Source organism: Amblyomma mixtum, chromosome 1, assembly GCF_055824585.1.
Source record: "Amblyomma mixtum isolate Tamu chromosome 1, ASM5582458v1, whole genome shotgun sequence".
Taxonomy (NCBI): Eukaryota; Metazoa; Arthropoda; class Arachnida; order Ixodida; family Ixodidae; genus Amblyomma; species Amblyomma mixtum.
The window spans coordinates 18,365,163-18,377,502 of record NC_143012.1 but is presented as its reverse complement, the minus strand read 5'-3'; the positions used below and the strand labels follow the sequence as shown (position 1 = coordinate 18,377,502).

The 12,340-nt window shown below is 47.4% G+C and overlaps 1 protein-coding gene across 1 annotated transcript; it reads right to left on the bottom strand.

The window, feature by feature from the left end:
* Positions 1-1,651: 1,651 nt before the first annotated feature.
* Positions 1,652-11,796, bottom strand: LOC149365628 (pancreatic lipase-related protein 2-like). Its single transcript, XM_089587680.1, has 6 exons — positions 11,707-11,796; positions 7,337-7,623; positions 4,910-5,113; positions 3,708-3,960; positions 2,322-2,528; positions 1,652-2,120 (listed from the first exon to the last, which is right to left on the bottom strand). The coding sequence occupies exons 1-6, from the start codon at positions 11,738-11,740 to the stop codon at positions 1,711-1,713; spliced, it is 1,395 nt and encodes a 464-aa protein (XP_089443806.1). The 5' UTR covers positions 11,741-11,796; the 3' UTR covers positions 1,652-1,710.
* Positions 11,797-12,340: the final 544 nt, after the last annotated feature.

Genomic DNA, 12,340 nt, shown 5'->3' with positions numbered 1-12,340 from the left:
GAATAATTTGGAGGAATGGCAGGAAGAAAGAACTGGAGTTAGAGAAGGAGGAGGGTGTCACCATGCATCCTTTCCCCAACGGGCAATTACCCTGATGCAACAGCATTCGCTACCGAAACCAGCATGGATACTGACCTTCCAGCATTTCCCGGGGCTTAATATTAATATGCCTATCCAATAAGCTTTTATTAGCAGAAAACCTTACAGCCGCGATTGTGCAGAGTACATTGCTAACAATAGATTTAGTTGGCGTTGTGTGTTGTAACCGAAGACACCGCATTTTTCTTGTGTCTGATGAAGATGATTAGGATCCTGGAGTCTTCAAGCGAGCTGGACAAGTGAATAGCAACCTTTGCCTCCCGATTCATGGCCGATCCCCCAGTGTGGATATGTGCCATCTTTTCAAAGGCTAACAACAACAGCGGGAAATCACAACCATACACCCAATGTAGCCTTGTGACAGAGGCTCAATAGTTACGGCGCTCGGCTGCTGACCCGAAAGACGCGGGTTCGATCCCGGCCGCCGCGGCCGAATTTCTTTGGAGGAGAAATTCTAGAGGCCCGTGTACTGTGCGATGTCGGTGCACATTAAAGAACCCCAGGTGGTCGAAATTTCCGGAGCCCTTCACTACGGCGTCCCTCATAGCGTGAGTTGCTTTGGGACGTTACACCGATAAACCAAACTAGAGGTTTGGTTTGGTTCCAAGCTTCCAAGCCCTACAAACTGACCAGCCTGTTCTACTTCCAAAGTTGTAATCTGTTTTTGTTTATATTCTGCCACACTCTGTCATGACTTGATTATTTAATTTGTTACTCTTGTCTTTTTTCGTCTTGTTCTACATCTTTTTTTCTTTCTATTCTATATTTTATATTTTCTATATTTTTCTGTATATTATTCCTTCTATATTTATATTCATGTATGACTTCTGAACACCCCTGTAACACCTCCCCCCCTGCCTTATGTAATGTCCCTTACGGGGCCTTTAAGTGTTAATAAATGATGATGATGATGAGTATACGGCCGACTAGTTACTGAAGCGACTGACATGAGGACATGGAGCGAGCGCTTAAAATAGCGTTTCTTGTTTGGTTATTTCATCTGCCTCTCTTTAGGTCAGTAGGCCCTGATAGGAACGCTCTCGTGTTGGGTTGGTTTGTGAACCCTCTAGGCATCCTTTATGTTCCATTTACCCGAACAGACCATTACCCGGACGTTTGATGGGGTGCGCAGCAGTAGGCCTGGTGTGATCATGCGGTTCGGAGTATATAAGAGCTCTGAACAATGTACAGCTGCGGACAGAAGTAAATGGAGCACTATGCGACTTTCTGAAACTTAGTATGCATTACCTAGTGGAAACAGCGTGGTATATCATGCGCAAGCTTCTAGCGGTAACTGGCGCGGCCGTTCGGGCACACAATGCCGTCAGTTTTAAGCCAGGACAAGAATTGTTACATTTACAACAAAGTGATGTACTACGTTTACTTATGTCCGCACCTGCACCGTATGTGGTTGTGCTCTGCAGATAGGCCCGGCAGTGACACCTTTTGCTGGAAAGGAGGGCAGCTGTGACGAGGCACAGCTCTATTTGTCACCTCTCCGCACTGGAAGAAGGCAGGAAGTGTAATTGCTCGCTTTTTTATATACCTAACCTTTATGTCACAAAAACTACACAAGCACCGTAATGTCTACCGTGAGCCCTGCAGACAGGCTCAGTTCCGCCTTCTCTGAGCACCGCGGCGCCTTTCCTCCCTGAGAGCTTCCACAAGCTCCCTGCGTTCCTCGGGAGTGGCATCTTCTAGCAGGATCTGCACCGACCTGGGTAGCGTTTTTAGGAGCTCCGCTTCCGGGTCGATCATTCGGGGCTTTACACTCTCCAACATGATAAGGCTTCTCCCGAGGGGCCTCGGCGCGCACTGCTGCTTCGTTGTCTCGGTGAACTGGTTGCCCGTCAGCGGCATTCTGGCCGGATGTCCCATGCGGCCGCACTTCAGGCCTCCCTCGCAGCTGGGCGCGCACTGGCCTGCCAGGAAGTCCTTGTAGCTGTCGCACAGACGCGTAGGAAACTCGCAGGTCCGCACCGAGTCGGCGTAGAACTCGGTCGCCTTGGAGTGAGAGCACGCTGAGGGAAGGAACATGTGCGAGGTGTTACAGATTGATGAGCACACAGTTCCAGATGAAGCAGAATTATGTGGAACATATAGCACAGAGTTGGCAGAAAAGTTACATTTCCTTCATTATAACCGTTATTTCGTTATAAAGGCTGTTTCGTTGCAACTGATCTCACTGCAATGTAGAATGCGTAACCGAAGATTACACGTACAGCTGAAGCGCCAGCATCCGGGCTGCTGTTGGCCGCCGTTGGGGTAGAAGTCCACGTGGCCGCAGCTGGAGGCCATGCCCAACCGTCCCTGCACCACGTCCGTCCAGCCACTGCCCACGCTGGTGTGCAACACGTCCACGAAATCGGCGTCGTGCTCTCTCAGGTGCACGCCGCGGGACTCGAATAGTGGGCCCGCCGGGTCCAGACCTGCGCGTCGGTAGATGTACCATTGCGCGTATAGATCCGTTGCATATGACGCCACAGGAGACCCGTGGTGGCTGTCCAAAGGCCTGGCAAAAGACCCTTATCCGAAATATTTCACTACGGAGCAATCTGAACACCAGGCCGAGGGAAAGCTTGTACCCATTAGAAAACAGGTGAGTACCCGGGAGCACTGGGGATCGAACCCAACATCTCGCTTATGCGAGGCGGATGCTAACACCACTAGGCGTGCAACGCATGGCTTGCTCAGTGCATGTCTCAGAAGGTGTTTTTGGTAGAATCAAAACGTCGTCCCTTGGTAGCTTGAATAAACTAAATTATCTGGTAGTCAGATCGCCGTAACAGCGTCTCTCACGGAAACGATGTTTTTAAAAGGCATACGGGTGTTCGTAATTATCATGTCTTGCACAACTTGCCACCCACCCGTTGTCCCGCTCCCCTCGCACAGATCGAGCACGTCCGGAATTCAACTGAGAGCTGGCTGGCTCCACTTGCTGCGTTCATCCGAAAGCTGTAGACGCTCTTCGTGGTCCACCTCACCCACGTGTTGAGCAGCCACCATCCATAGCTGAACTCCAGCCTAGTCTCACCTAATTAAACCTGCGGTCCGGACCTAGGACGTTTGCCAAAGTTTTAATGCGAGAGCATTAAAGTCCCCATCAAGGAAAAAAATGTGTCGTCGCTCATTAAATTCGCCCATTGGCCAGAGGGAGGTGACGTCATCAGACCGGACAGTTCCCATTGGCTGTAGGGTTGTGACGCCACCAGACAGGAAATGACGTCACTTCCGGCATCAGCAGCTTCTAATGTTGTCGCAATAAGGTAATTAGGTGTCCCTGTTCATTTTTCTACCTCCTTCCCCTTCTTTGAGAACTCTCGCTTTATGCCTCATTCAAAGTGATTGCAGGTTCAATAGCGTATAGTGGACCCGTAAGCGTCGTGTGTCGCTTTGGTTTTCAATGTCCGTGCGTTCTTAGGGATTAGGCTACTTCTTGACCCATGGTTTGCGAGAGGACTGTCACTCACTGATAACCCAGAGTTGAGTGTGAAGTGAGCTGAACGCTAAACGGTTTTGCAGGAGAGATTATTCGGGAAAATTTCTGCATTGTCAAAAACTAGGGCGCACCTCTTGTCCTGGCACCATTGATCGAGACGGTTTCGCACCTGTGATCCTAGACACCAGTCGTCCCGTGAGAGTCTTGACGTCCTGGCCGAAGAAGCCGCCTGTCTGGGCACCCAGGCTGTGGCCGATGTAGTGGACGTGGTCGGGACCGATCACGCCGGCATCCGTCAACGTCTTCACCATGAACGCCAGCGACCGCGCCACGGTGCGTGTGTTCGCTGCGGCCGTGCTGTAGCCCAGGAGATTGCTGCATCCTTTGCTCCAGTCCACGAGCACCACGGAAGCATCCTTCTCCTGTACGCGTAACAAGAATTCGTTTGGCCTGCGTACGACACCTAGTCCTTGGGCAGAAGAACCAACAAATATAAATGTGAGAAAGAGTCGTAGTGGGAACGATAGGAGTCGTAGATCGTTGAATGGAATACTGTGTACGGAGCAATGTCTGTGTGAAGGGTGCAAACTGTGAAGATGGAAAAACTACGGTGCCTGTTTCCATGTGGTCCAATACACGAGGATCGAAGAGCTGGAGTTCTTCTGGGATAGAAAGCACTTCGTTATAAATGTTCATGTTGGGCACAAAGTTCCCGAACAGAAATACTAACCATTAAAAGTACGTGTATGCATAATGCAGGTATTGGTATGTTACGGTACGGTACGGTACGGTATGGTACGGTACGGTACGGTACGGTACGGTACGGTACGGTACGGTATGGTATGGTATGGTATGGTATGGTATGGTATGGTATGGTATGGTATGGTACGGTATGGTATGCAAGCGTTTTTTGACAGTAAGACCACGCACAAAAGTGTGCTGAGTGCACAAAGTTATTCGATGTAGAGATCCTCATCACACGTACACGTTTGTCCGGGCTAAAGGAAAATGCCACAGGAGCCCGCATGTCATATGAGGTCCTTGTGCAGGAAGGCCATGCCACGCGGTTAAGTGCAGTGGTGATCACCTTTACTGTAAATACGGCTGTACGTGTTTCTCACATGCACCACGTAGCTGAGGTGCCCCCGCGTCGTCAGATGCAGTACAGCATCGAAACCTGCGTGTGTTTTCTTGAATACAGGGAAGGCCTCCCGAGTCTCGCGACCTAGTATCGCGACAGTGTCGAAAGGAACGTGCTCGCGTGTTCACGGTAAACGTGACCCCCACTGTACTCATGTTACAAGCAAAAGTGAACGCGCCGCTCCGAGTGGAACCCTAATGTATCGCACCTAACGAAACTGCATAAGTTACCTGATCGAGTATTTCGTCCTTCATTTCCTGCATCCACGCTGTCTTGGCGCTGCTCAGGAAGCCGTGCACGATGATGTACAGCTTCTGCTTTGGTTCCAGCAGTTTTCCCACCTTTTCGAAGCCATCCTTGTCCAAGCCTGTTTCGAAGAGCAGTCTGTCGTGGGTCTTGGCCTTGTTCGAGTAGAGCAGGAACCGGGGCTTCACCTGAGCATGATGGTTGTCGACAGGAGGTCGGAGAACGGTCAGCGCAAATTTGTTAGTGGCAGGCTGACATTGGAACTACTTGCGGAGAAGCTCTGACACTCCGGAGATAGCAAGTGCCATTTCTTGGAAGAAACAGATGTGCATCTTCAGGGATCTCCCAAGGCATCAATTTTAAGGGGGATAACGCATACACCCAACCGTCTGATCACGTGATAAATAATATCTGAATCACTTATAGAAATGCTGTGCTTGCAGCAGCGGGGGACCTTCAACCGCACTCCGAAATTAGCTTTCGATTCCCTGAGCCTACTTTAAATCTCTGCCCTTGAATCAAGTTCTACGACGTCATTTTTACAGCGTTAGCTCTAATAGTCAGTGCTCCCTCCCCCCTGAAGCCTAGTTGTCGCCATTCGCACGAAATTGCGCGACCATATAGCACGGTCGCGTGATTAATTAAACTCCTCACACATGACCGTGACCCTCTAAGACATATACGGCACCCATGACCCCTTCTACGGCTGACGTTCAAAATCGTGTCGTTATTTGAGCGCCAATTTCAACCTTACTGCTATCGGCTTACAGCAGCGAAGAGCTGCAGAGTGTCCACCCTACTTCGCTTCGGAAATCGGAGAAGCGTTAGGAAATTTCATCTTCAGATTCATCTGTTTACTTTATTAATGCGAAAACATTATATAGCTCAGTCGTGTCCGCAGTTCTTGTCCGCAGAACTTGTCCGCAAAATGTGTCCACACGATGAAGTAACTCCAGTTGAATGAATGTGTAAAAGTTTAATGATAATGAGTAATAAATCAAGGGTGTTATATGCTCAGAATTTTTATTTCCAGGTACAGGTTGAATTTTTCGGTTCTTATATTTTTCTTTTCAAATTGAGCGGACATTTTTTTGCTGTTTATTTCAAAACGAAATTTTTGTTTTATTTCGGCGGATATATTTTTTTCTAAAGCGGCTTTTTGGTGAAAAAATGCAGAATTTCTATGCAGTCAGGAGGAAACTGGGGGTTTTTCTTGTCTTTTTCGTCAGCACGAGAAGTTTAATTACCTGCAAAAACGCGCAAATGGTCGTACCTAGACCTTCTCTTCTAGATGTGCAAATGCTGTTAAAACAGAAGTATCTAAAGTTCAGTAATATAGCCACCATACAAAACAGGATGTGGGAGTTTGCTTCTGACAGTTGGTTCACCATGTTATGGTTGAAATGTAGCGCCAGGTTGAGCGAGAGGACAAGACGTCACGTGACCTAAGTGTTGACGACAGCGCCTGAACTGCTGCTGAACCTTTACTGTAACCAGAACATGACATTTTTTGTGACGTTTATGCATGGTTTAGCGTAATTGTCTTTATATACAGTAGAAACATACTTAAGCAAGTAACAGCCCTTACTGCATGATGACATCGATGACGTGGAGCCTTCCGGAGCCTCCCACTAGCAATTCCTCAAACGCATAACCGTGATAACCCAACGCTATACTGCCGTCAAACCACGCATGTGGCTTCCATACATGGTTAATTTTCTCCTTTGACTGAGTGCCACTCCTTCTCAATAACCACATAGCTGTGACGTATGTGTCAAGTATACTGATCTTTTGCGGTTAAAACCAAATTTAGAAAATTGAATTAGGCTTACTTTCACCTCTTTTTTATCGGCTTAAACCGGAAACGCTAACCTATATTTACAAGATACCTCAGCTAAGTGCCCAAGCAGAAGGGGCTTATAGAAAACGATGTCAGTAACACAAAACAGAAGTATAAAATTACAACTGCATGCAACTCGTAACGCATCACCTGACACCGCAAAGAAATATATACACATGGCTTAAATGGTTATATTTATGGGGTCCAACGTCCCGAAGCGACTCAGGCTGTGGGAAATGCCGTATAGTGGACGGCTCCGGATAATTTCTACCACCTGCAGTTCCTTAACGTGCACTGAGATCGCACAGTACACGGGCCTCTACCATTTCGCCTCCATAGAATTGCGACTGCTGCGGCCGGAATCTAACCTGCGTCTTTCGGGCAAGCAGCCGAGCGCCGTAACCACTGAGCCACCGCGGCCGCCTCACAAGGCTTGACGGATAAATTGAAGCCGTCACATGAGGAAGACAATGAATGGCCGATCCAGCAGTCAGGCATTTGGCAAACCCTAAATACTTGATTCGAGCATCTTTGTAGGGACTGTATATTCTGGTTAGGCGCCCTCACCTACCTTTTCCGGACCCTGCGGCACGAAGTGCGAGAGATTGCCGGACACGTCGAAGACGCCAGGCAGTCCCGGGAAGGACAAAGCCTGCGGCTGAGAGTATGCCATGAACAGGGGATGCCCCTCATCGTGTTGCTTCACCGATAGTGCGATGTCTCCGAGGTCGTCCTTGGTTAGCTCGGAGTACATGTACCGGTTGTCCACCAGGTTCGACTCCAAGTTCAATTCCGGCTTCAGCTCTAGCTTCCGACTTCGGCCGACGACGCCTTCGTCCTCCTCAGGCGTGTAAGCCCCTGAAGCAGCCCGATCGACCGATCGGTATTAGTCGAACGTTGAAGCTTCTGCTGATTTGTCTTTCGTCAAACGATTAAGCTTCAGTTGCTCTAAATTTCACTGAATATTGATTTGACGAACATTCTGTTATCGACTATTCGAGGTTTAGTCGAACATATATATTTGTTTCACATTTAAATTTCGATTTGTTTTAGGTATCGTTAAAGATTTATCGGCCGAATATTTAAGTTATGGTTCGCTATAAGTTTCGTCCAACATTTTTTTTTTTCAGAGATTTAAACTCCGGTTTGTTTTAAGTTGCACTAAACATAGGTTTATCGAACAATGAAATGTCAGTTTGTTTTAAGCTACGATGAACATTTATTTACTCAACAAGGAAGTATCGGTCATATTCAGTTTTGTCGAACATTTGTTTGCATGAAAAACTGAGTTTTGGTGGTTTTAAGTTTAGGCAAACATCAATTATTCGAACGTTTAGGTTTTTTAAGTTTGCAGAAGATACATTTTTAGGAAACAATACAAGTAAGTCGCAAAAAAATCTCGTAACTTTTGCATTCCATGCGGATCCAACGAACACAAAGAATTTACTGTAGGTATCAGACCCATAGTACCGAGCTCAGTGACAGAAGGATATTTCATGACGGAGTCAGATGTCCCATTTAGACCTAAGCAAGCGTACACAGTTCATGAACAATCAAAGCAAATAATTCAAGTATGGTTGCGCCTTTTAAGGGAGCTGAAAAAAATTGCAAGCCGCATTTCTAGGTTTTTTCTTCTGAATTATTTTTCGCTCCCTGTTTTATAAGCTTCTATGGGTTCAATAATTTTTACATCTGCCGTTTATACGCTCAAACACGTTTCCATTAAAGTACACGAAACTTGCGACATGCTAAGCAGCCGTAATTAGAACAGTGCTTTAGAGGAAGCGACAGCGCTGCTTCTGTGCTCAGTTCTTGCGGTGTTCATTGATGCCTTCTTACTTATCCCGAAACTTCCTCCAAGGTTACCTGTGCGGCCAGCAGCGGCCACTACAATCTCGTAACCAGCATCGGTTGAGGCATCAAGCCGCCGTCCTACCTGCTGACCATAGTGCAGAACCTTTGCATATATGGAGATAGCAGTGTCGGGAGTGCCGAAAGACAAGACTTTATAAAGTTGCCCAAATTGTACAGTACAACTCCACAAATAGGCACGTTAGTTTTTCGCGCAGAAAAAAAAATCCGCTATAATTTAGACATATGTTTCGTAGCGAGAGCTACACTACGCCATCCACTTCGCGAGGTCAGCGTGGCTGCGCGCTGAGCCGTGGCAGTGACGTCAGAGCACCCAACTGCTCTGCGCGCCGCGCGCCTCGCCGTTGCGCCGACGTCGGAGCAGACGTCGCCCGCCTCGTCAGTTGTGCGCAAGTCTCTCAACTTTACTGACCACCGGATGGTCTTCATTGGTATAAACAATAAAGTACAAGCCGTTACGTAAACCGTGTGTCTTACTTTCAAGCGAAACCTAAGCGTAGCCAGGGGTATGTACCCTCGCTACTCTACCAGGTTTAATCAGAGCTAAACCACAGCCAATTCTTTTTAGCTTCCTTAAACTGTTGTGCAGGACAACCAGATTCTGACCATACAGCCCTTTTTGTGTCAAATGTGTGCAAGTGCTAGTGGTGTCCTTTGCCCGAATTGGCCTTGGTATTAACAACGTCTATGGGCTTTGTACAGGGCTTTAAATGTTTATAACACTGTCTAATCAGCGAATTAGTCAATCCAGGCCTCTTTCGCACGTAGCGTGCAATGTGCTGTTTGTGCGTGCTCTGTGCTGCACGATCAACCTGTCACCATAGTTTCACTACGTGCATCATTGTTTCTTCGCCTCGGATAAATTCTCTATTTTGTCTGTGACAGATGGCTGTCGATCAAACAGGCTGAAAAGCGGCTTTTTTTTTTTAGAGCGAGAGTTCTACTTCACGAGCAAAGTAGCAAAATCCCATCCCTCGCTGAAGCATTGAGCTTGAATAAACAAATAAATAAAATGAGTTTTGCCGCAGTTGGGATTCGAAACCGCGGCTCAGCAAACAGATCAGCTTCGCTGGCCACTGCACGAGAGCACTATGCTATCGCCGCAGCCGATCACGCCTTGTGTTGGTTGGTTGGCCTCCAATAAAATGGCGCATATCCACTACGGGGGAGTGGCCATGATACAGGTGGTGAACTGCCTAGTTTTACACTGCAACACACTCTCGCGCTGTGCTTTGCACATCGTCGTCTTATCAACTTCCATCTGCGGCGCGAACAAATCAGATCAACTTCATCATCATCATCATCATCAGCCTGAGTACTTCCATTGCAGGGGAAAGGGCTCTCTCATGTCTATCCAATTAACCCTGCCTTTGTCAGCTGCGGCCACCGTATCCCCGAAAAATTCTTAATCTCAACAGTCCACCTAACTTTCTGCCGCCCCCTGCTACGCTTACCTTCTCTTGGAATCCACTCCGTTACAACAAAACTTGGGTAGGGCCTAGTTGGTACATGATGTTGTGAAGGTAAAGGATGCGCAATCAAAGGACGAACCACGAAGAAAGACACAGGGACACACACAAGCGCACTAACAACTGTTTATTTCTTCCTTGAAACGCTTACTTATACACCTGGCCACGCATGCTCAAAAGCAATCTCTAACCACAATAGTCATGCCAACGGCTGTTAACGCAGACGCGAACGTCTGACGCGAACGCAGACGCGAACGCAGACGCGAACGCAGACGCGAACGCAGACGCGAACGCAGACGCGAACGCAGACGCGAACTCCGTTACCCTTAAGGACCAGCGGTTATCTTGCCTTCGCATTACATGCCCTGCCCAAGCCCATTTGTTCCTCTTGATTTCGTCTAGGACGTCATTAACCCGCGTTTCTTCCCTCACCCACTCCGCTCGCTTCCGGTCTCTTAACAACTATCATTTTTTTTCATAGCTCGCTGCGTTGTCCTTAAGCGGAATCCTCTAAGTCTGAAGATTTTTGAAGAAATATTCTGTGAAGATTTTTCGAAAAGGGTGCGTGATTTGCGCAAACAGTTATGGAAAAATGCAGCGGAGGAAAAGGTAAACGGCGCTAAAGTTGAGCACCTGTGGAGATGAATCGCAGGCACTAGTCGTCGTCGGGTCTCCACAAATATACTTGTCAGGACGCGCTCAGCCAGGCGGTATGGTAAGTGTTGGTGGTGTCATGTATGGATGGGACGAAGAAAATGCCTGTCGTTATCGTCTCGATGAAAATAAAAGAAATTGACCAATGAATACAAACCGGCGCTCTCTTAAGATTCTCAATTTTAACTGTCGGCGCACAGTAAACAAGGCTTTAGAACTGGAGGGACTTTTTTATCGCATAATCCCGACATTGCTATTCTCACCGAAACGTGGTTGACTGACGCAATTTAGGACAGCGAATTTGTCCCGCCTTGATTCAGCCCGTTTAGAAAAGATCGCTGAACAAAGAACGGTGGTGTGCGTATTGTTTTCAAGACATGCCTAAATTTGCTAAAAATACCAGCTGTATCTAACATAGAATCTATTTTTTGTAAAGCTTATTGATAACGTTGGATCTGTCTAGAGCGATGTACAGACGTCCTACGTCTGCCACGAGTGTTCTCGAGAACTTACATGAGCACATATGTCAAGCCTGGTTATCGGGTTATTTTGGCAGGGGACTTTAATTTGCCTAATGTGAGCTGGTCCTGTCGCACAATAGTATAGAAAGCGGGGCCAGACTTCGTTTGGGCGGCTTGCCGAGAAGTCACGTGGTACGGTGACTTTTCATTGCCACTATTTAAAGAAAATGGAAGCCGCTGAAATCTCGAAGAATCACGTTTTCAGGCTTTCAAAAGGATGCTGTCACTGGACATGTCCTTTTGCAGCTTGCGCGGCGGGTATTTCGCATCCGCTTGTTTTGCTTTTTTTGTTTTTGTTGTTGTTGCTTTGCGCAGACAGTGATTTAACCAACTGCGTGTCCGAGTTATATGCTTTCATAAATCAACTGCACCAAATGAGAAAAGGTAGCTCTTTTCCGTAACTTTCAGACAAGCAGGCAACTCACCGGACATCGCCATTAGTAGAGGGAGAAAATTCATGGTTGAAGCTGGGTGGTTTCGGCGAGCCTACCAGAAGTGCATACAACAGGGTGGCCTGCAAAATACGTGTGAATACGGTCAGTCTTCTGAAGACGAACAAACATACAAGAGAGCATCCAAATACTGTTCACTTGAAGAAAACTGGTATAGTGCCGGCTGCACACAAAAGTCCAGCGAGCAATATGGAGGAATTCGAATTAAAAAGGGCTATCCCGCCAACCACCGGCCGCCCCTCCAGCTTCCAGGACCTCTTGGACTCCATACGGAACAGTCTTGAGAGCATTCGCTCCCCATACGCTGCTCCAGTCATTTGCCATCAAATCATTCGTCGTAATGCGGAAAAATTTGTAGATATAAGCATACTGGCTTAGCGCATCATCAGCGATAGCTGTTATAGCTTTTGTGTAGCCAATTATGATAATCCTACCCTCTATCTCTCCTGTCGCATTTTTATTCTCTCTGATTGCCCATAAATATGGAGAGGGGGATTGTCTCTCTGCACCCTGCCACGGTTGGAAGGTGGCGGCCATTGGACTGAATTAAATTAATGAACTTATATTAAGCTAAATTGAATTAACCAAGTTAGATTAAATAACTTCA